At 40.9% G+C, this 25,530-nt stretch overlaps 1 protein-coding gene and 1 pseudogene across 1 annotated transcript; both read left to right on the forward strand.

Annotated features, from left to right (window-relative positions):
- Nucleotides 1-1,400: 1,400 nt before the first annotated feature.
- LOC122313999 lies at nt 1,401-17,675 on the forward strand (annotated as a pseudogene).
- A 538-nt stretch (nt 17,676-18,213) lies between these two features.
- On the forward strand, nt 18,214-20,599 carry LOC122312714. Its single transcript, XM_043127384.1, has 4 exons — nt 18,214-18,223; nt 18,861-19,684; nt 19,775-19,891; nt 20,012-20,599. Exons 1-4 carry the CDS (start codon nt 18,214-18,216, stop codon nt 20,597-20,599), a joined length of 1,539 nt encoding a protein of 512 aa, XP_042983318.1.
- Nucleotides 20,600-25,530: the final 4,931 nt, after the last annotated feature.

Here is a 25,530-nt window from a genome sequence, read left to right on the forward strand (position 1 = left end):
ACGTGGCAGCATTTACTTTATTTAAAAAAAAAAAAAAGCAAAATGGAGGAATAAGAAAGGGCAAGACAGACTTTTCCTTAATTTATCTCTTGCTTTCGTCTCTTGATTTCGAAAAAGCTAAGTTCTGAACTGGTTTCTTTCTTACCTTCGTTTCTTTTACAGTTTCGTCTATCATCTCTCGTTTTATTTCTTTTACAATTTCATCCATGATATATTTGATTAGTTTCTGTGATGAACTTTCTTGTAAATCTATTGTAATCCTGAATGAGTTGCCGTAATGTATTAAGGAACCCAACGAAACGAGATGTAATAAAATGCTTAAGGAATGAGAATGAAAATATAGCAAATAGAGAAGGTGTTTGATAAAAGGCTTCAAAGAGCCACAATTGTATCAATAATGGAATACCTCAAGGGATTCCAAACCCCCATACAAAAGAGTAGCCTTAAAATTTTTTAGATTCTAGATTCTCCCCTCTCCACTTCTTTCCTTTCAACTATATTCACTCTCTACGACAGACTAATAACTTCTAGGATTGATAAATTGACCTCTATGAAATAAAATTAAACATCACATACAACTCTAAATGTAAAGAGCATCAGAGCCAATAAAACGACTTCGTATTTGGACTCCTTTAGCTCCACTGCTCCATCATCCCATAAATTGAAACATTGCATTGCAGGCCAAGTTATTCTCCAACAAACAATGCCGCATTACGACAGGATCATAACAATTTCTCTCTTAGTTTCGTTTCTTTTACACTTTCGTCTCTGTTGGTTTTGAAAAAGCTTTGGTTACCTCAGATGAAATTGAACCGATGCCTTGCAGGGAAGGAAAATGAAAAATATAGAAGAAGGAAGCCCATAAAAAAAATTGTCAGACACAATAACCTCTTGCAAAAATGGACTGAGATAGAGTAGCAAGTTATCAAAGATAAAATCAAACCGACGCCTTGCAGAAGATTCCGGTGATATCTCAACCTCTTGCAGAAACGCACCTCCTCTTCAAAGAAATCCTCAATTAGGATTAGGGTTTCGTATTGTAATGGGAACTCAAATGAGAAGTCGAATGGGAGAAGGCAAACCGAGTGGGAGAAGAAGAAAGCACTCTGGCCCTATGGGAGAAAATACAAAAATGCGAAATGCACCGTATAGAGACGCGCCATTCAGCTCGTAAGGAATATCAAAAAGCACCGTTTTATTTAATCCAAACTGTGCGTTTCGAGTCCACGTAGGAGATGCTCCTCACGCACGATGCTGCATATTGACTTTTTCCTTCGATTATATTTCAATCAAAATATTTTAAGCGCCGGTACTTCATCCATTAATCAGAGAGTCGGTATTCATCGTTCACGTACACTACATCCTCCAAAGTTTGTGACTACCATAATTTTGGAGAGCTCATGGCCTACAACAGCATTAACATCAAGGTTCTGGGTGGATGGCCGAGCCCATTTGTGATGAGGGTTCGTATTGCCCTGAACATCAAATCCGTTAAGTATGAGTTTCTTGAAGAGACACTTGGTTCTAAGAGTCAACTTCTTCTCCAATCAAACCCTGTCTACAAGAAAATCCCAGTTCTCATCCATGGCGGGAAATCCATCTCTGAGTCTCTGATCATTGTTCAGTACATTGACGAGGTCTGGAGCTCTTATCCTTCCATCCTCCCTTCTGATCCTTACGACCGTGCTATTGAATGATTTTGGGCTGCTTACGTTAAGGATAAGGTACGTGGTTAATTTTGTTTGGCTTGCCAAGTTTTGCTTGGCTAATTTTTATTAAGAAATGATGCGTGAAAAATGTAAACCCTACAAGAATATAAAGGGCAAAACATAGCACAGCAGGGAATGAAACCCTAGCGAAGCAAAATCCGTGAGAGAAGCTTCCGGAGTAAAAGGAAGTCAATTTAATTAATTTTGTGTATTGTATAGTGACTAAAAATAAGTATTTATAGCAATACACATGAAAATAAAATATGTATATGTGACTTAACATGTGATATAAAGATGAATAAAAGAATTAAAAGAATAAATTTAATTCATGATACCCTTGAGATGGAGAGTATATAGAATGGACTCCTATCTTAGAAACCAAGTGATTAAATTGATGAAAACCAAGAAGTTTAGTTAACACATCAGCAAATTGATGACTAGAAGACAGGTGAAAAGTCTTGATAACTCCGATTTGAAATTTTTTTGAATAAAGTGACAATCTAACTTAATGCGCATCGTTCGTCCATGGAAGACTGGATTGGCAGCAATGTGTAGGGCAGCCTGATTATCACAAAAAACTTTAGCATTATAAATATGAGAAATATGAAAACTAGATAAGAGAATGATAAACCAAATGATGTCACAAGTGGTAGAAGCCATGAATCTATACTCAGCCTCTGCAGAAGATCTAGAAATAGTGGCCTCTTTTTTGTCTTCCAAAAAATCAAAGAATCCATAAGAAAGACACAATAACTACTTGTAAATCTTCTACTGTTAGGACAAGAGCCCCAATTAGAATAAGCAAAAGCTTTGAGAGATAATGAATTGGCAGCTGGGAAGAAATGACCATGACCAAGAGTCCCTTTGATATATTGGAGAACTCTATAGGCTGCTTGTAAATGGGGCTATCTAGACTGAGCCATGTATTGGCTAAGCCTATTAACAGAATAACACAAGTTTGGTCGAGTTAATGTGAGGTAAAGAAGTTGACCTACAAGTTTTCTATAAACTATAGGGTCATGCAACAAGTCTCCCACATCCTTAACTTAATAATTTGTTTCATGGGAAAGACAACAGATTTAGTAGCAAGTAAACCAGTATATTGAAGAATCTCTAAAAAATATTTTCTTTGACACAAAGAAATACCAGCAAGAGACCGAGCCACCTTCAAACCAAGGAAATATTTGAGTTTACCAAGGTCTTTAAGTTTAAACTTCTCATCAAGCAAGGACTTTAAAAGGTTAACAAATTTCATATTGTTAACATTGTGTTTCGTACACTTTTGAACTAGGTCTCTGGTAGCTCAAGCCTTCAATATGTTCCTGCACACGTAGACAACTCCAATATCCAGCCATCGTGGGAGGCAGCTGGACAGAGCCTTCGATGCTTAAGTTAGCCTTGAGTCTACGAGAAGATGAATATATTTTCAAAATTTTGATTACTAACCTCCCTTTTCCGGTGCCTGTAAAGCTACTTTTATACTTGCATCTAAGGTCAATGGCTCAGGCCCTATGACCGAGCTGAGGGACACTCATTGGTAGTCCTCATCTAATGCGACATGGCTCTCTAATGCAGATAATTAATGAGGCAGGGCTTGACTGAGCCCGAATATGGAGTCCCATCAGAATCGTGTGCTTTCTCCTCTCCATCTAAAAAATGGGAGAGATGGTCTTTTGTGCCTTTCGGCTAGTTTGACATGATACTTTAGCCCTTACCTGGCAAGGCAGGGTTTCTTAGGTGGGTCATCAAGAGGCCATGTGGGTTTTAGCCTTGTTCTAGACTAGCTTGTGTCCTTGAGAAAATTTTCCATAATAGTTATCCTGTCAACTCCTACCGAAGGGATTTAGTGGGAATTTCTAAAGTCCTTAGTTTTCCCGTTCTCGTTATGGATAAGTAGGAGTCGTTTCTACTCCTATCCAACCAATCTGCCTGTAAGCAGTTGCCTTGAATACCATATCATGATAGGCTCCAGAGAGTGTGGCCTAAGAACACCAGTAATGGTTTATGTATCTTCATCTTTAAAATCATATCTTTTGAAGATTGATTTTAAAGATGAAGAAAAATTCCTACATTGGATTATTTATTTTTTGGTCAAATAATAATAAAATATTCTTTCTCATTCGACCCGGACGCCTTGACCATCAAGCCCCACCTCCCTTCTCTCCCATTCGATCATCCCTATCCGCCCACCAAGCTCATGTTCCACCCCTCCAACCCTAACCTCCTCGCCTCCTCCGGCGACTTCCTCCGCCTCTGGGACCTACGTGACCACTCCGTTGAGCCCCTCTCAGTTCTCAACAACAGCAAGTCCTCCGAATTTTGCACCCCGCTGACCTCCTTCGACTGGAACGACATCGAACCCAGGCGCGTTGGCACCTCCAGCATCGACACCACCTGCACCATCTGGGACGTTGACAAGGGTGTCGTTGAGACCCAGCTCATCGCCCACGACAAGGAGGTATACGACATCGCTTGGGGGGAGGCTAGGATTTTCGCCTCCGTCTCCGCCGACGGATCGGTTCGGATCTTTGATCTCCGGGACAAGGAGCACTCCACCATAATCTACGAGAGCCCTCTGCCCGATACCCCGCTTCTGAGGCTGGCCTGGAATAGAGAGAGAGAGAGAGAGAGAGAGAGAGAGAGAGAGAGAGAGAGAGAGAGAGAGAGAGAGAGAGAGAGAGAGAGAGAGAGAGAGAGAGAGAGAGAGAGAGAGAGAGAGAGAGAGAGAGAGAGAGAGAGAGAGAAACGATGTGAGGGCCGTTCGGGAAGAAGGAGAAACGATGGTGAAGAGAGAAATGAAAAGAAAGAAGAGAAAGAAAAACCAAAGTGGAAGAAAGAGTCGTTCGGGTCCTCGGTTGTGCCGTTCCAATGAGAGAGAAAAAAGAAATAATAAAAATAATCTTTGAAGAAGGAAAAGTACATCTTTAAACATGAAGAATGACTGTTACTAGTTATTTAAAATTATGAAGATAAATAAACCAATGTAGATGAAATTGTGGTAAGTTTATTCAAAATAGACTTCAAAAATGAAGATGAATAAACCATTGCTAGTGCCCTAACGGTTCCCTTCCACCCAATAATGGCACGTTTGGACGGTTTTTTCCCTAGGCCCGATGATATTCTCTTTGCCAAGTGAACATGGGCGGTTTCAGGTGACCTCGAACACGTTCTCTCACGCCGCTTCAAATTCACCGCATCAATGCTGCAAGAGGGCTTTGCCATTTTGGAAAATGGACCATCCCTTAGGGGTCTACATAGACACAGAAAGGCAGATAAAAGGTCTAACGTTTAGCGATTCCCCACTCTGCCCAAACAGTTATGCTCTTGGTGTTGGCTCTCGTATTCTTTTCTTCCTAATGGCTCTTAAAAAATTCAATCAAATAGTTTCGAGAGGCTCGGAGGGCCCTAGGACCATGGGGTCCCTTAGCCCTTCCAGCGTGCCTGTGGGGGCAAGGCTCCCCAAAGTCCCTATTGAAGGTTTGTTGTACACCAAGTCCTCGTGGTGTTCATAGATAACTTCCTGGGACCTTGACGCTTTGAGAGGGGCGTACAACATACCGACACGCATACTATTCGAGATCCCACAGTAGGACGAAGGGCTGTAAACCCTAAGGGATTTGACTACAAGGTTGCTCTATTTCCCTTTATGTTCTCTGATGGTCTTTGGCTACCATTCTATTATCTAGTTCATGATGTGCAAGACATGGCAGGCGTGCCGCCTACCCAACTTCTCCCTAACGTGTAAAGAATCTTGGTGGGGTGTTGTGTGATCTGGCAGCGAGCCTTGGAGGAAGCTCGAGATGCTTATCCTGCTCTGACTGGCCGAGAGTTCTTTCAAACCCACCAAGTTCTAAAGAGGAAAGGTAACCCTACAGTTTTGCCCCCGCCCAGCCACTTGTTCGCCTGGAATCACAATATGATAGGAGAACTTCATGGTTCAATCACTTTTTCTTTGTTTCTAGAGACAGGTGGGAGTATGCCCTTGGGCAGTCTTCAAGAAAAAACTTCCCGATTTGGGCAAACTGCGGAGTCATGCTAGAAGAGGAGCTTTGAAGTCGCTGGCGATGTCAGATGGGCTTCACTGTATCGAGATCGTGCAAAACTAGGTCATTGCTCATCCGAATGAAGCTTGGTCGAATACACTAATGAGAGGTAATAGTTTACTCCGGCATCTTCCCGCCCATGCGGCGTTGAGCCGGGTGACATCCTCGATTCCTCTTGGTCCAACCGACCGTCCGGCCCATAGGCGGTCCGCCAGCCCAAAGGTGGAGGGAAAGGGAAAAAGGTTGCATCAAATTTTGACGATGATGACGTTTCTCCTCCTCCCTTTGGTTACTCTTTGGGGTGGTGGTGGGAGGGGGGTGTTTCTGTCCAGCAGTCTTCCCATTTCCCAGTCAGGGGAAAGGGAGTCCTCATCCCTAAGTCCAGGGGCATCATTCATTCTTCGCTTCCGCTTAGGAAAGCAATTTCCACCTCGCAATCCTGGCAAGCTGTCCCCACTATTGGGTTCCAGATCTTGACGCGTTGCACCGCGCGTCCCTCCTACGATCTCCTAGGTCTTCGGCGATTTCCCTATGATTTCGCCTAGGGGAAGATGCTTAACAAGCTTGTTTTTTCGAGTTTCTTGAGGCTACTCTTCTCGGGGGTTGCGGGGTCAAGAGTCTATAACAGTTGTCATTTGTCTCCAGGAACCCGCACTCCAACCGAGTAGTGCCTTGGGCATTCCCGTTCAGGCCCGTCTTTGGGTATGGGACCTTTCATCCTTGCTTTCCTTGATATTTTCCTCTTGGTTTCAATGCGTGTTTTCATAGCAGGATGTCGAGCAACTGCTGGTTTTTACGGCGGGCAGTCAAGCTGGCCTGGGCTCTAGGGACCAAGGGCCCCACTTCGTAGTCTGCATAGCCTTGGGCAAAGCTACGAATGTGGGGAAGCCTCAGGAGGAGTCCAAAGGCTCCCTTGCCAACTTTCGCAAGTGCCTGCGCTATTTGGAATCCGACCTACAGAAGTCCTAGGATGAGGTCATCCTATGTCATCACTATTTATGGCGTGAGTCGGATTTGCGGGAAACTCTTCAGGAGATGTTCAATTGTTAGTTAGAGGAACTCAAAAGGCTCCAGGATGCAAATGTCTCATTGAGCCGGAGGTATGAATCCGCAGTTTCCTCTTACTGGCGCGCTGAGGATAAGTTCCTGCAGATCTTCGAGACTTTTTCGAAGAGGCATAAATCCCTCCAGGTTGCACGAGATGAATGGGATGAATTGAGATCCACTTCCTAGCAACTATGAAATGAACTGTCCTGGGTGTGGCAGGTTCAGGACAAGTGTGGCTTTTTCTAGTGTTGTGAGGCACTATGGAACCGCTTGCTGTTAAGCCCTTGGGGTGATCTATGTTCACTAGACCTCGAATCCGTGACCCCCAACCCTACAGCGCTAGAGGCAGGCCCAGATAAGGGGGACCAAGCTCCTGACGTGTTCTTAGTGGTCTCGGTGATGCCCGTGGCAGCATGATCTTACTGGAGGCGAACCCCACCAAGTCTAAGGTGGAGGGTCCAGAAGTTGTCTAAGAATGCCCTATGCCCCTGTCCCGCCTTTCTATATGTCTTGTATAAAGCTTTTCTTCTTCAGTATTTTCCTTACTGTACAGACTTTAAACTTAATAGATTTGCTTGTTTTGGTGTGTCATTATTCCCCCTTGTTCTGTCTCACACTTTAGTGTCATTAAGGTCTCGTTGGTGATTGACTTATTCAATTTCCATACTCCAAGGTCTTTTCATTCGCCAGGTCATTACTATAGCGCTCTTTTTGTCCTATCTCATGTCGTGAGGCGTAAATGAACAAGCGGCGTGCATTGCATCGAACGTGAAGGTGACGGGTCGCATGTGCCTTCTCGAGGTAAGGAGAGGTGTATGTTTCCTGGAGATGCTTATATAAGGCACCACCTGTGGGTCGAATCCTTCGTCCTTTTCACTTCCATCACATAGGGTATGGGTCTCCCCTTCCCCCTGCCAGAGAACCCTTATGCCTCAATTGGCTTAAGGCTATCGGTCTTTATCGACTTGACTTCGTTACTCTTGCATGGTGCCCTTCATCATCTAGGGAGGCGCTATGTGGTTGATGGGAGTTAAGTTATGTAGCAGTAGTATACAATGGGTTTTTCAATCTTAGCACCCACCTCACAGCTTTGATTTTCACAAGACCTCCCAACCCCACGAATGGGATGGGTTGAGTCAGATTCGTGGATCGACCCTTGTATCGGATAGGACTCAGGATGAAGGAGGGGTCACTCAGACTTCTCCCCATCTGGGGCTAAAGTGAGAGTGACCATGCTTTACTCATGGGGCGCGGTCCTTCATGCACCCCAACCGCCCGATTCCCATTTTGCCAATGGTACCGTGGCGTACCCCGCCGATCATGACCTCACCTTCGGCCCTTCTTGACCTTTTCCCTCTTAACAAGGCTTCTAGTGGGAGTGCTGTATTTATCGAGTGCGCCTCGCATTGGGCGAGAGAGGGTGAGTGGCAAGTAATATGCCTGGACTTGCCCATATCCTTTGCGGAGTTCGCTCAGTATGTAAGATCTTGCAGGGCGTGCCTCCCTGACCTTGGCGCTAGGCGAGGGGGGGTGCCTGGCACGTAAGCCTGAACTCACCCAGATCCTTTGCGGAAGTCGCACGGTATGTAAGACCGGGTGCGCCTCGCATTGGGTTAGAGGGGGTGAGTGGCGAGTATGCCTATACTTGCCTAGATCTTTTGCAGTGGTCGCTCGGTATGTAAGATCAAGTGTGGCACGCCTTGTTGACCCTCGTGTTGGGCAAGATGGGGCAAGTGGCGCGTAAGCCTAAACTAGCCCAGATCCTTTGCGGAGGTCGCACGGCATGTAAGATCTAGTGCACATCGTTGAACCTTGTGATGGGCAAGAGGGGGTGAATGGCATGTAAGCTTGGACTCTCCCAAATCCTTTGCAAAGATCGTAAGATATGTAAGACTAGATGCGCCTCATTGACCCTTACGCTAGACTAAGGGGGGCGAGTGGCGCGTAAGTCTGCACTTGCCCACAGAATTCGCATGTCTTATAAAACTGAAATCAAAATATAGTTTATTATTTATTAGCCACCAACCTACCCTTGTTCGGCTGAGCATACAGCTTACATTTAGTTTGAGACAGGTAGCCTTGGGACTATCTCGTACTCTGCCAAGGAAGGGGTAGGGGCTTCTCAAGCCACACCCTTCCCTTTGGTCCCCCAGGGAGGTCGTCATCCCTTTGCCGCGATGGGATAGGGTAATGTTCAAGTTGCCTCTTGGCTGGTCTCTCTCTTCTCTGCAAGGGAGACCGGTCTAACTCGGCGTTAATTTTGCCTATTGACCCTTACGTAAAGGTAGTCTATTCAGGCAGTATGTCCAACTAAATCCACTCTCATCCTTTAATGTTGTACGAAATGGGAGTGAGGCTTAGGCTGGTGCTGCGCCCACTTTTCGTCATAGCGGAACGGGGTATGTTCAAGTAACCTCAGGGTTGGACCAGTTCTCCTTCGGGACGGTTAAGACAGCTTATGGCTCATCTCGCCCTTTAGTACCTCGTGAGGAGGTAATCTATTCGAGTAGTCCCAGACTGGACCCGCTCCCATCTTTAGTGGACGCTTACGACAAAGGTAATGTGTATCGGCTGCTATGGACAAACCCGTACTCTGCCACTGGAGGGATTAAGCAGCCCTTTGATATTACACTCATCCTTTTGGTGCCCCACAGGCGAGGTAATGATCGGAAGGCTTAGGGTCCATTTGCTTTTCTCTATAATAGGGACAAGGTAAAGTTCGATTAGCCTCAGGGCTGGACTCACTCTCCCCAGTGGGGGAGGTCATGCTAGCTTAGGGCTAATCCCACCTGTTGACTCGCAAGTTATGGTAGTTTGGTTGGGCAGTTTGAGATTGTACCCGCTCCCGCCCGTTGACATTGCAGGAAAGGTAAGTGAAGATCAGGCTGGTGCTGCGTCCACTCTTCGTCATGGTCGAACGGGGTATGTTCGGGCAACCTTAAGGCTGAACCTGCTCTCCTCCGGGAGGGTCAAGATAGCTTCTAGTTCAAGTCGCCCTTTGGTACACCATGATGAGGTAATCTATTCAAGCAATCCCAAACTAAACCTGCTCTCATCTTTGGTCGATGCCTATGACGAAGGTAAGTTGATGTACAATCGGGGTTGACCCGCTTCCCATCGTGGGATGAAAAATGTAGCCTTTTAGCATTACAAACATCCCTTTGGTTTCCCGCTGGGGTTTTAGTGTCATAAGGTCAAGGGTTCGTCTGCTTCTTTGCCTCAATGAGGATGAGATAATGTTCGGGCAGACTCAGGACTAGACCCGATCTCCTTTGTTGGGAAGGTTGAGCCAGCCCAGGGCTAGCTCCACCTGTTGACCCTCGAGTGGAGTTGGTCGGTTCGGGCAGTTTGTGACTATGCCCGCTCCCACCCATTAACACTACTAGAAGGATAAATCGCACAAGAACCTGAACCTTATTTTTGGATGCGCCAGTCCCTGAAACAATCACCCTTTTTAATAATAGCAACCATACAAGTAATCGGGAGGTCGATAATAATAACAAAAAAATAATTGTGCACCATAAAGCTTTTATCGATAGAACATCCATAGGTGTTTGGTGTTCCATGAGTGTTGGAGCTCGTTTCCATGAGAGTCACATAACTAGTAAGCCCTAGGATGATTGCAGTCAACTACCAAGTAGGGGCCCTCCCACTGCGGTCCTAACTTACCTTCATCCCTCGTGGGGGTTCCCGTCTGCTTTAGTACGAGGTCTTCGATCTTGAACGACCTTGGGCAGACTCTTCGGTTGAAATAGTGCTAAACCCTTTTCCTGTAAGTCGCCATTATTAGTTCTGCTTCTTCTTGGATCTCTCCTATTAGGTCAAGCTGTTTTTCGAGACATTAGTCGTTTGAGTGTTGCTCGTAGTGGCGCACCCGATAAGTCGGGACATCTACCTCAATTGGTGGCATGGATTTGTGACCATACACGAGAATGAATGGGGTTTCCCTTGTCAACGTCCTCACAGTTGTCTTGTATGCCCATAGAACAGCTAGGAGTTCTTCTACTCACACTCATTTTCAGTCGTTTAGCTTCTTCTTTAGTGTTCACATCAAGGTTTTGTTGGTCGCTTCCACTTGGCCATTTGATTAGGGATGTCTTGGGGAAGAGTATCAAAACTTGATCCCTAGATCCTGACAACAGTCTCTGTAGTGGTCAAAGTCAAACTATCTCCCATTATCTGACACTATGCTACAGGGCACACTAAACCTACAGACAACACTCTTCCATAGGAAGCGGGTAATGTTATTGGTCGTGATTGTCGCCAATGCTTCAGCCTCAATCCTGACGGTTAGCACTTCGACTATTTTAAGGACAACTGATTTTGGTGTTGGGGTAACTTCTTGCTCGGATGCCATCTTGGCCAGCCTCTCTGCCTTGTCGTTCTCGGCTCTCAGGATTTGTTGTATTTGGAAGTACTAAAAGCGAGTGTGCTCAACCTGGGAATCTGCTTGGATCTATATTTTCTTGGTGCCCAAGGACTTTGCAATAGTCATGCTGAAGAAGAGTACCTCGTATTTTGCCTCGTTGTTCATGGTTTTGAACGACAGCTTGATGGCGTAGTCGTGCTCTTCACTTTGTTTGTGATGATATCCACCCCTACTTCTCCTTCAGTTCAGCAAGAGGAGCCATTAACGAAAACTTGCTAGGACTTCACAGGTGGTGCATGTCCTTCCTCGCCAGCAAAGCTAGTGAATTCTGCAATGAAATCTGCCAGGACCTATCCTTTTAAGGAGGTACTTGGGGCGTACTTGATGTTGAACTTGCTTAGTTTCACGACCTAGTTGGTGAGGTGACCTGAGGCATTCGGATGTTGCAGGCCTTTCTAAAAGGGGCTTCTGTGAAGACCTTGATGGGGTGTGCTTGGAAATAAAATCGGAGCTTGCGAATAGTTATTAGTAGTGCGAAAACAAGCTACTCAATATGAGGGTATTTGACTTCCGCCCCCCTTGTATGCTAGGTTGACATATTAAAACAATCTCTGGACCCAAACGTCATCTCGCACTAAGGCTGAATAGATTGCTTGTGGGGAGACAAATAGATACTAGATCAGTGTTTCCTCGCACTGGGGTTGACTGAGTAGTGGTGAGTTAGTAAGGTATTTCTTGAGCATAGTGAATGCCACGTCACACTCCTTATTCTAGTCTTGAGCCTTCCAGAACACTCTACAAAAAGGTAAACACTTGTGAGTTGACCACAACATGAAGCGATTAAGGGCCACCAGTCGACTGGCTAGCTTCTGTACATCATTAATGCTTCGGGAAGATGGCATATCTTAGATGGTGTTTACTTTTTCAGGGTTGATTTCGATTCCTCTCTCAGATACCACAAACCAGAGGAACTTTCCTGACCCTACTCCAAACGCACATTTGGCGAGGTTCAACTTCAGTTTGTACAGTCTCAGTACCGCTAAGGCCTCTCGAAGGTCATTCAAGTGTTGTGCCGAATCTTTTCTTTTAACCAACAAATTTTTCTCATATACTTCCATATTCCTCCCAATTTGGTCTTTGAACATTCAATTGACTAGTCGCTAGTACGTAGCACCCACGTTTTTTTGACCAAACGGCATGGCGAAGTAACAATATAGCCCTCAATTAGTGACAAGCAACGTCTTCTCCTCGTCATTGGGGTTCAGTGGATCTGATTGTATCCTTAGTAACCATCCATGAAGCTCAACATATAGTAGCCAACCATTGAATCTATGATGAGGTCGATACAGGGGAGTGGGAAGCTGTCCTTAGGACATGCTTTGTTCAGGTTTGTGAAGTCTATGCACATTCTCTACTTACCGTTAGGTTTTTTACAATCACCACATTGGACAGCTAGTCTAGGTAGCACACTTCTATATAAATCCCGCTACAAGTAGGTGATTAACTTCTGTTGCGATGGTGTCATTCTTCTCTGTGCTGAAACTCCTACGCTTATGCCTTACCCCCTGGCTCAAGGATCTACGCTTAAGTGATGTTGTATGATGGACGGGTTTATTCCCGGCATATCCTCATGGCTCCATGTAAAAATATCCCGACGTTCTATAAGCAATTGTTGTAGTGCTTCTCTCATGTTGGCAGTGATTCTTGGGTTGATCCCAGCGGTTGCCTCCGCTTGGCTCTAATCTAGTAGGATCAGTTTCAAGGGTCATTCGCCTTTGCTTTCTTCAGCTCGTACTAGTCTCTCATTTCATTTTCTATGGGGATACATTCTTGGGCTAGTGGGGGGTCAGGAAGTGCCCCATTTTATGGTGGCACAACACGAGCTCCCCCTCCAATGTCCTACGACTAGTTGTCTACCTCACCTTGCATTGTTGATTATCTCCCTTCCTTTCACCTCCTCTCCTTGGTCGTCCTTCAGGTGCTTGCCTACTTCGGTGCTCTACCACAGCTCCGAGCCTTCTAAGGATGGGTTCCCGCAAGTGTACAAAGGACACATTTACTTTTGAAATTTTTTGAGTTCACAAACGATGCCAACTGTTAACATTGTGTTTCATACACATTTAGATCAGGTCTCTGGTGGCTCTGGCCTTCGATTTGTTCTTGCACACACTAACAACTCTACTATTCGACGATTATGGGGGGCAGCCTGACGGAGCCTCCATTGCTTAAGTTAGCCTTGAGTCTAGGAAAAGATTAATATATTTTCAAAATCTTGATTATTGACCTCCCTTTTCTAGTGTCTGGAAAGCTGCCTTTACACCTGCATCAAAGGTTAGCAACCCATGTCCTGCGACCGAGCTAAGGGACACTCCTTGGTAGTCCTCATTTCATGTGACGTGGCTCTCTGATGCAGATGATTAATGTGGCATGGCTTGACTAAGCCCGGATGTAGAGTCCCATCAGAATCGTGAGCTTTTTCCTCTCCGTTTGAAAAATTGAAGAGATGGTCCTGTACCTTTCGGCTAGCTTGACCCAATACCCTGGTCCGTACTTGGCTAGGCTAGGGGCTTCCTAGGTGGGCCGTCGAGAGGCCATGTGGGTTTTAGCCTTGTTCTAGATTAGGTGTTGCTATTCATTAGGGTTGGCTTGTGTCCTCGAGAAAATTCCCTCAACACATATCATTACATGAATAAGAAGGGCAATAAAGGATGAACCCTCAGTCTTAGTAAAAAGAGAATAATTAATTTTGGATTGTTGAAAACCCATACTATGTATAGAAGCTGAGAACTAAGAGAACCAAGAGGTAAATTGATTATTCAACTTGCAAACTTAGGACCCCCGTTTAACATGAAAACCAGGAGGTAAAACCTTGTATACTTCTTCAGATAAATCCTCATGCAAAAAAGCATTATTTACATCAAGGTATGTAAGATGCCAACCTTTCACAGCAGCAATGGCCAAAAGAATTCTAACAGTAGCCATTTTAGCAACAAGTGAAAAGGTTTTAGAATAATCCAATCATTCGTTTGGGTATAATCCTTGGCAACCAACCTTGCCATATATGTTTCAATGGAACCATCAGCACAATACTTTAGAACGCAATCTATAGACTTCTTACCAAGAGGTAAATAAGTAACAGTCTATGTATTATTAATTTATAGGGCTGCAATCTCAGCTAACATGACATCTCTCTAATGAGAGTGCTTGACAGCTTAAAGATAAAACTCAAGTTTAGGAAAAGGAGACAAAAGGGAAGAAGAATCTGATGCATAAGAAATTGTCGATGGATCTGATGTGGAGTGTGTTGAAGAGGAGTTACAATGAAAATTCTATAAATAACCAGGTACTTTTCTGATTCTAGAAGGCAATGCTACAATGACAGAAATTGGGAAGGAAGAAGACTGAACATATGAATCATTTGAGGGAGAAGGTGAAGAGGAATTTAGAGGCAAATCAATAGAAGGTGTTGTTGAAGGCACAATTAGAGAATCTAAACTTGAACATTCAACGGGAAAAATGGAAGAAAAATCAGTGGTATTTTGAGATGTAAGAGGAAAAATGTGTTCATGGAAAACAGTTCTCAATATAGATTGATTAATTTTTATATCAAGAAGTTTGTAACCTTTTATGCTAAAAGGATAACCAAGAAAAATACAAATTCGAGCCTTAGGATCAAATTTGGTTCTAGATCTTTGTTGAAATAAAACAAAGGCCACCAAGGTTCTTAAATGATCATAAGAGGAAGAAGTTTTGAACAAAAGCTCAAAGGGAGATTTTTGTTATAAAAGAGGAGTTGGAAGCCTATTTAAGAGATAAGTTGCTGTTAAAACAACATCATCACAAAAATGAATAGGCAGATGAGACTGAATCATCATTTTTCTAGCTATATTAAGGATGTGTTGATATTTTCTTCCCACAACAGAGTTTTGTTGAGAAGTCTCAACACAACTATGCTAATGTATTATGCCTTTAGAATGCAAAAGGGAGCAAAAAAAATTATGCGCCATGATCAGTGCGAAGTGATTTTATTTTTAAATAAAATTGTGTTTTAACCATTTTATAAAAAAAAAAAAAAACTAAAAATATGTGAAACTTCATATTTATGCTTAAGAAGATAAAGCCATGTGGCCTGAGTTGAATATGACTCGAAACATCACAATGAACAAGATCAAAAGGGGTAGCGGACAAATGAACACTATTAGGCAAATGCAATTTCCTTTATTTAGCTAAAGGACAAATCATGCTAGGATGGCATGAGCAGTCAATTTAAGAACAAAATTATTCACAAATAGATCCTGGAATTAGAAGGATGACCAAGTCAATTATGCCAAAGCTCATAATTAGAGCATTTGGAAGAAATTGAGGAAACATGTGAAGATATTGTTTCAGGTAAACAAGTAGTATATGTACTAGAAATAGAAATAGAAAGGCCAGATTGTTGTAGTATATAAAGGCCTCCCTTCAATCTAACCCCTGCAATCAACCTCCAACGAATCATGTCCTATATTAGACAAATGTCAGAGGAAAATAGAAAGCAGCAAGTTAACAATTGTGTTAACTTGCTAATGGAAATCAATTTGAATTTAAAAGTTGGAACACAGAACATTATGTAAGACAAGATGTTTCAAAGTGGAAATAGAAGCAACAGTCTATGGATAATAATGTTGTCCTTAGTGATATGAATTTCACGGCTATTTCTCCTTTTTCATTGACTGAGGTCCAGTATCAGCAATTTATGCCCATGCTTCATCCTTCTAAATTTGCTTATGCAATTCCTTCTACTATCAATACAGTTATTTCGAATAATTTTTCTGGTATTATTTTTACTCATAATAATACTCATTGTCTTTTTTGTTGCTCTGTTTGCTACATTTTATTCAAATTCTTAGATTCTTGATATTGGAGCTACGGATCATATGGTTTCTTCTATTTATTGTTTTATTTTTATTACTAGTTTTGTTAATGCTTATGTGAAGCTTCCTAATGGGCAATCTGTGTCTATTACACATATTGGCTCTGATACCATATAGAATAAAAACCCTAGAAGAATACAAAGGGGCAAAACATAACACAAGAAGAAATGAAACCCTAGCAGAGCCAAAGTCAAGAGAGAGAAGCTTTAGAGAAAAAGGAAGTCAATTGAATTAATTTCGTGTATTGTACAGTGACTAAAAACAAGTATTTATAGCAGTACATAGGGAAATAAAATACATGTGACTAACATGTGATACAAAGATGGAAAAAAGAATTAAAAGAATAAGTTTAATTCATGATAATGTGTACCTAGGTTTTTTAAAATATTATTTTTTTAGGCCTATTAAAGCTAAAAAAAAAATTTAAATAATAATAATAATATTTTGTTAAAACTTGTATAATATATAGTTGAGTTAAACTCAAACTTATTATTGAATTTTATTTTATTCACATGTAATAGATGATAATTAGCATCATGGTTTTTTCCTTAAAGTTATTGTGCTGTATTTTTTTTATTTAAGGGTTAAGAAAGTGAATATTAGTGAAGTTATAATTTATTTATTTATTTTGTTGACTAAGGATGCTTTAAAAATATTTGAAGGAAAATGAAAAAAAGAAAAGAAAAGAAAAAAGAATGCAATTTATACTTGTGATAACTTTGAAGGTGCAAAAACGTGAGGCGAATAGCAGCACCATTTGTTTATTTCTTGACAGAGTCTAAGCTTATTCATACACGAGTTACTAAATTTTGATAAAATAAATTATTTATTTTATATTTATTTTGTGTATATATATATGCTAGATTGACATGTATATAATATTAAGAAAATGATTCTCTTATCTTTTTAAATCATGTTTAAGATGTTTTCTTTATAAAATTAAAAATAATAAACTCAAACATATTCAAATGTAAACAATCTTATATCTACCAATTATCGGGTCGAAAGTTTTTAACAAGTACTATCATTTAATAACAGATCTTGATAAGCTAGGTTGCTTCTCTTTAGATGATCCCTACTGATGATTTCTTGTAGGATTAACCTATATATAGAAACTGAGATTTGTATTTGCAACTAGGCGGAAATTAACTTGTGTTCACATACATGATTTTGTCTGTATATTCTGAATAATTAAGAATATCAAATGAGGGTGCAGATTTTCCCATCCATGAAACTCATATTTAACACTGCACAAGGAGAGGAAAAGGCTGCAATAGTAGAACAAGTGACTGAAGGACTTGTGCTGTTGGAAGAAGCATTTCAGAAGAGCAGCAAAGGGAAGGCTTTCTTTGGAGGAGATTGAATTGGGTTACTTGATATCGGTTTCGGATCGATGTTCGGTTGGCTGAGGGCTATAGAGAAGATGGGCGGGGTGAAGCTGCTCGATGAGGCAAAGACTCCCGAACTGGTGCAATGGGCGGAGAGCTTCTGCGCGGATGGTGCTGTTAAGGGTATTATTCTGGATACCGAGAAGCTCATCGAGTTTGCTAAGATTTTGGTGAAAATGAAAGGGGCTCCTCTAGGCAAAAATTAGTTTTTGTGGACAACTAGGTTTCGTCTTGAACTTTATGGTAGCTGATCGGGAAGCATCAGTTCATGCCCCTTTTGCTAGGATATGAAACTTTTGTCCATATGCATGGCTCCTGTTAAAAGGGGTCAAGAATAAATTTGACTTGCTTATATATCAATGTTGTGTGCTAGTACTGAGGAGTACCTCAATTTATCTTATGTATTGGATCTCATTGTTAGACTTTTGGTTTTCGTAGAAAATCTTTGTCTTCTCTAAAGTGGTTCACTTCATCTAAGATGATACACTTCATTTATCAAGCATAGGTAATTGCCCTTTATAAATAAAGTGGTGACCCTTGCTATTTTGTGATGGATGGAATAATGAGGGTAGCCTAAAGGTTGTAGGAGTAATAAATGAGGGTCCCTAGTCTTGCCTATATAAAGGGGCTTGTGTTTTCCATTAGAACCACCCAAAAAATTCTAAGGCAAAAGACTAGAAGTCCCTTCCCTACAAATCTCTAGTCTCTTTTGTAGATTTGAAACTTTCCAGTTATCAAGCACAAATGGCCGGAGGTAAAAGATCCTATAGATCCTTTTTACAGCTTTTTCTTACATTTGGTATCAGAGCGGTTGCCTTTCAGCTTTGTGTTTGAATTATTAGTATTTCTTTTGTTCATATAATGGCCTTTTGAAATCTAGTTTTGTTCTTTTCATGATCAATATTTTTTTTTTTTTTGTCATAATCTATGTCGTGAGAGAAAAGCCGGGTCATGATTTCAACCTTTTGTGGGCTCATTTTCAAGTTCAATTCATATTATTGGGCCTTTGAGCTAATTTACAGTTTTTTAAGGAGATGTCCAGTTGTATTTCTTTTAATAATGAAGGTAATGCCACAGCATCCTTATTATTTAAAAGAATACATATAAAAAAAATGGAATCTCATTGTAATTAAATCATAGGTTTTAAGGATTTATCCCTACAGGAAAATCTTTAATTTTTGTGATTTAATTAGTATAAGAAAATGATTTTCGGTATTAACAGTTAAATTTATCTTCTGCCTACAGGTGTGGATTGTTTTATTTGTTAATATTTGGAATAATTTGTCTTATAAATAAAGATGAGTAAATTTATACTGTTATGCAACCTTTTCCCACAGGAAGGTTAAAATTTACTTGAATTCATAGCATTAAAATTTTTCTTGGTTTTGCAGCTGTTGTACCACAATCCTTAGCTGATGGTGTTTATTTTATTCCAATGCTTGATGGCACTAATTTTTCTGACTGGAAAGATTCGGTTCAATTTACCTTGGGATATATGGACCTTGACTATGCACTCCGTGTGGAGCAACCACCTGCTGCCACGGATACAGATGCACAGGAAGTTATTGAAAATCGCCAATGGTGGGAGCGATCTAATCGCCTAAGTCTAATGCTCATAAAGTCTCGCATGAGTAAGAGCATTAGAGGTTCTATTGGTGATTGCGCTACAATTAAAGAATTAATGCAGGCAATTGAGGAACAGTTTGTTCGCTCTGACAAGGCTTTAGCTAACACTCTTATCAGACAATTCACTACTAAAGCCTTTGACAGTTCTAAGGGTATGCGTGCATACATTACAGAAATGAGAGACATTGTTTCTCAACTTAAGGGCTTAAAGATAGAGATATCTGAGCCATTCTTGGTCCATTTCATCCTTGACTCACTGCCATCTGAGTATGGACCTTTCAAGATCTCTTATAACACACATAAGGAAAACTGGTCAGTTACGGATCTTCTGACCATGTGTGTGCAAGAAGAGAAAAGGATGAAGCATGATCGACCTGAAAGTGCAAATATGGTCGTGAATGATAAAGTTAAGATCGAGAAGGGCCAAAGTGGACCTCAAAAGAAAAGGAAGCATAATGTGCTATCAAAATCCAATGGATCTAATGGAAAAAAGGTGACCTGCTTCTTTTGCAAGAAAGAGAGACATGTAAAGAAGAGTTGCATCAAGTATAAAGAGTGGCTTGAAAAGAAAGGTAGCTCTATATCTCTTGTGTGTCATGAATCTTTTTTCATTGATGCTCCTAAAAATTCATGGTGGATTGACTCTGGTTCTTCAATTCATATTGTGAATACATTGCAGGGTTTTCTCACCAGAAGGAAACCAACAACAAGTGAACTTTGGGTTTTCACTGGAAATAAAGGGCTTTCACAAGTTGTTGCAATTGGAGTTTTTAGAGTGATTCTCAAATTGGGACATGTTTTGGATTTAAATAATGTTTTTTATATTCCAGAATTTTGTAGAAATTTAATTTCTGTTTCCAAACTTGTTATCAAAGGATACAGTTTCCTTTTTGAAAATGTTATGACTGTTTTTAAGAATAAAATTCTTGTTGGTTCTGGAACTTTAGTTGATAACCTTTTTAAATTAGATATTCATCCCGATTTTGAAGAGAATTATCTCTCTCTGCATTCAGTTGGCATTAAAAGAAACTTTTTGAATGAAAAATCTTCTCTACTATGGCATAAGAGATTGGGACACATCTCTATAGAGAGGATGAGACGGTTAGTAAAAGAAGGAGTCCTACAGGATCTTGATTTTACTGACTTCAAGAATTGTGTGGACTGCATAAAGGGCAAGCAGACCATCAATAATTCTAAAGGTTCAAGAAGGAGCTCAAGTGTTCTTGAGATTATACGCACAGATATATGTGGACCATTTTCTACCCCTTGCCTGAATGGTCAGAGATATTTTATCTCATTTATTGACGACTATTCTAGGTTTATGTATCTTTATCTTCTGAATGAGAAGGCTCAAGCACTAGATGTTTTCAAAGCCTATAAAGCAGAAGTAGAGAATCAAAGTGAAAAGAAAATCAAGATCGTAAGATCTGATAGAGGAGGGGAATATTATGGTAGGTACACAGAACATGGACAAATTAAGGGTCCATTTGCAAATTTCCTTTAGGAAGAAGGCATTGTTGCCCATTATTCAATGCCTGGTACACATCACAAAATGGTATTGCAGAAAGAAGGAATCGTACGCTAATAGATATGGTAAGGAGCATGATTAGTAAATCTAATATGCAACTTTCCTTGTGGAGTGAAGCTCTTAAAACTGCAGTGTATATATTGACTAGAGTTATATCCAAATCTGTCTTTAAGACACCTTTCGAGTTGTGGAAAGGGTGGAAACCTAGTTTAAATCATATACGCATATGGGGTTGTCCTGCTGAAGTTAGGATTTATAATCCTAACATAAAGAAGTTAGATCCAAGGACAACTAGCGGTTTCTTTATTGGGTATTTAAATAACTCCAAAGGATATAGATTTTATTGTCCCAATAATAGCTCTCGAATTGTTGAATCTAAAAATGAAAAATTTCTTGAGGATGTTGAACTTAGTGGGAGTGTCAATCCTCAAGAGGTCACTTTTGAGGAAATACCTGAACATGCTACTTTGCCTTCTTTTGGAGAAAGAATGGTTGTCTTAAGGCAAAATAGATCGCAAGATCATGTAATGACACCAATTCAAGTACAGCATGTTCCCGTAAATGAGGTTCAATATGAAGTTATTCCGCATTTACAGTCTGAGCCAATTGAATCATCTCCAAATGATGAAGTAATGGCTCTAAGAAGATCCTCAAGAATACGTAGGCCTATTATTCCAGATGATTACATTGTATACCTAACTGAGTCTGATTTTGACATTGGACCTCCGGAAGACCCAATTACGTTTTCACAAGCCATGAGTGGAGATAAATCTACATTTTGGTTGGATGCCATGAAAAATGAGTTAGAATCCATTTATAAGAACCAAGTCTGGGATCTCGTCGAATTACCAGAAGGGGCGGCAACAGTTGGCTGCAAATGGGTTTTTAAAACCAAACGAGATTCTTCTGGTAATGTCGAACGATATAAGGCTAGACTTGTCGCTAAAGGATTCACTCAGAAAGAAGGCATTGATTATCATGAAACCTTCTCTCCGGTCTCTAAGAAGGATTCGTTGAGGATAATCATGGCTTTAGTAGCTCATTTTGATTTAGAGTTACATCAAATGGATGTGAAAACGACTTTTCTTAATGGGGATCTTGATGAAGTGGTATACATGAAACAACCTGAAGGTTTCAGTAACTACAGTCAGAAAGTATGTAAATTGAAGAAGTCTCTTTATGGACTAAAACAAGCTTCCCGTCAATGGTATTTAAAGTTTCACAAGATTATTATCTCATACGGTTTTATCGAAAATCTTGTTGATCAATGTATATACTTTAAAGTCAGTGGGAGCAAATACATTTTCTTAGTCCTATATGTAGACAATATTCTTCTTGCAAGCAGTGATTTGGGATTGTTACATGAGACTAAACAATTTCTCTCCCAAAACTTTGAAATGAAGGATATGGGTGAAGCCTCTTATGTCATTGGCATAGAGATTCACAGAGACAGGAAACAAAGAGTCTTAAGACTGTCTCAAAAGGCCTATATTGAAAAAGTTTTACAGAGATTCGGTATGAAAGATTGTAAAGCCTCTGTAGCTCCCATAATCAAAGGTGATAAATTTCATAAAGGACAATCACCTGAAAATGCATTGGAACAAGAGCAGATGAAAAGTGTACCTTATGCATCTGCAGTGGGTAGCTTGATGTATGCTCAAGTTTGTACCCGTCCAGACATATGTCTAGCAGTTGGATTATTGGGTTGCTATCAAAGTAACCCAGGACTTCAACATTGGATAGCTGCAAAGAAGGTGATGCGGTATTTGCAAGGAACCAAGAATTACATGCTAACCTACAGGCATACAGAAAATTTACAAGTAGTTGGCTATTCAGATTCAGATTTTGCCGGTTGTGTAGACACCAGAAAGTCTACTTCTGGATATATCTTTCTTTTTGCTGAAGGAGCTATATCTTGGAAGAGTACGAAGCAATCTATAGTTGCTACGTTTACTATGGAGGCAGAATTTATTGCGTGCTATGAAGCAACGACACAAGCCATATGGTTGAAGAATTTTATTTCTAGTCTTAAAATTGTCGATTCCATTCAAAGACCAATAAAGATTCTTTGTGATAATACCGCTGCAGTGTTCTTCTCAAAGAACAATAAGAGTGGAAGCAGAAGCAAGCATATTGACATAAAGTATTTAAGTGTGAGAGAGAGCATCAAATATAATGTGGTGTATATTGAGCATACCAGTACAGATTTGATGTTAGCTGATCCAATGACTAAAGATTTACCGGTAAAATAGTTTCAGGGTCATGTGGATCGTATCGGCCTAACTAAAGTGTAATCTCTCATGTTACTATATAGAATAAAGTTGAATTCAGTTTTAGTTTTGCGCATAAAGTAACGAATTCGTCATATCCATTGGGTGATTAAGTTGGACCCGAATGACTTTTAATAGTTGTTCATAAAGTATTTTTAAGGGATACTATGTATTGTGACACATGGAAGGGAAATGTTCACTATAAAGAGCAATACCACCATGGTTCGTATATAGGATACCTTAACAGAATTAAGGGCATTATTTTGGCCATTTCGATTTTACCTATTAAGTGAACCAAGTCGAAGAATGTTAGACTTTTGGTTTTCGTAGAAAACCTTTATCTTCCCTAAAGTGGTTCACTTCATCTAAGATGATACACTTCATCTAAGATGATACACTTCATCTATCAAGTATAGGTAATTGCCCTTTATAAATAAAGTGGTGACCCTTGCTATTTTGTGATGGATGGAATAATGAGGGTAGTCTAAAAGTTGTAGGAGTAATAAATGAGGGTCCCTAGTCTTGCCTATATAAAGGGGCTTGCGTTTTCCATTAGAACCACCCAAAAAGTTCTAAGACAAAAGACTAGAAGTCCCTTCCCTACAAAATCTCTAGTCTCTTTTGTAGATTTGAACCTTTCCAGTTATCAAGCACAAATGGCCGGAGGTAAAAGATCCTATAAATCCTTTTTACAGCTTTTTCTTACACTCATTTCTATGCACAAGCAAATATTGGAGCCAAATTTAAAGAATAATGATACTCATCATCTTAATTTTTATTATCCTCTCATCATTCTATAATGTGGCATTAAATGATTGGAGGTGATTTATTATATTTCATTTATAAACCTATAATCTAATGATATGTTATAGAATGATGAAAAAATTGATAATGAATAAGGTTTTTCAAATTTAAAAGTCTCAGCCATGCAAAGTTTACGAGCAATAAAGAGAGTAATCAACGTTCTTTTAGAATTAAGAAAAAATTTGAAAATCCGACTCCACGCCAATTATGCTCTGGCTTCGCTCCAACTCCAATAACTAAAAAAATTAAACTTGGAGTGGGAGGTAGCAATGTACCAACTCAAACTCCAACTCCGATTATCTGACTTCTACTCCGATATTATACATCTATTTAACTACATAAAATCGGAGTTCTAAATTGCTTACGAGCCCACACTATTCGGCTTAATAGCAAAGCCAAGTTTCATTTGTACACTTTACAAAGTTAAGCGGTGGTTTCGTGCAATGGTTTGTCGACGCACTTCAAAACAAATGAATGGTCAAGTGGTGCAATGAATCATACAAATCAAAACTTGACGTCAACTCCTCATCGTCACCTCTACTGTCCCTGAAAAGCCGCTTAAAGAACCCACCCTTCTCGAAATTATTATCATCTTTCTCTGTCGACTCCCTGAAAAGCAACATCTATGTTATAGTTAAGAAATGAATAAAAGAAATGAATAAACTGAAAATGTAGAACAAATAGACTATTCGAGCTGCCTTGACCTCCACAATCACGCAATTACGTTGAATGTTTGGATAAAATATTTACTGCCTTCTATTGATGCACTTCCAAAATTTAAATAAATAAAAATAAATTGACCTACTGCTGACACTATATAACACATTACAAATAGCATAACCCACTTCGGACATACTCCAAATCCACTTAAAAAAGTAACTACCCCACTTCTATTTTACTGACCCACTATATTAAACTGTGTCAAAACTCACCTCAACCATCTGCCAAAGGCTCGATCAAAAGCTTAATTAACAAATAAAAAATAAATCAAATGATGCAAATAACCTTGACTAAATAAAAAAAGACATATACGTAATCTAGTCAGAATGCTAAAATCTCTTAGAGTTGTTCTAAGAAACAACAACTGTAGCAGCTGCATACTTGCACACCTTACATGTAAAATATATATATATTTTTTTTAAACATAGCCGACGTCATTTATCCCTCCCCCTACCCGATTCCCTTTCTCAACTCATCCAACCCCGCCGTGCGCCACCTCCGTGCGCCACCTGCAGCGCCACCGACCACCTCACCGGCTCTCCCTCACACCGGCGACCCTCCAATCATCTTCGACCGTCCAAGGTAGCCCCCACGCGCAGCCCCCCACCTCTCCTCTCCCGAAATGGGTCTTACATAAATTTAGCCACCATGCCGCCGCCGTATGCCAATCCAGCCACCACCACCGAGCCCCACGACCTCCTAGCAACCCCCACCGTCGAACCCAAGTCACGGCAACCCTCTCCTCCCTCTCCATCGCATCTCACAACCCGAAATGGGTCTCTCCATCACATCTCTCATTTGGCCTAGATGGACGCCGGGTGGGGGTGGGGGAGAGGATGCCGACGCTGGGTTGAGGTGGGGGAGAGGATGCAGGCGCCAGGTAGTGGGGGTGGGGGTAGAGGAGTGGCGGGGGCAGGGGGGCTTGGGCGACACACGGGATAGAGAGAGGGGGAGATTTTGTTGTGGGGGTATTTTTGATCATTTTACACTATGACACCTAAGGTATGCAGGGGTTGCTCCCAAACAGGGGCTGCTCCCAATACTTTTCCAATCTTCTGATTCCTCCATCAGCAACCGCACATAACAATATGTCGAATCTTTGAACCCATCTCA

The sequence above is a fragment of the Carya illinoinensis genome, chromosome 6 (assembly GCF_018687715.1).
Source record: "Carya illinoinensis cultivar Pawnee chromosome 6, C.illinoinensisPawnee_v1, whole genome shotgun sequence".
NCBI classification, from domain to species: Eukaryota; Viridiplantae; Streptophyta; class Magnoliopsida; order Fagales; family Juglandaceae; genus Carya; species Carya illinoinensis.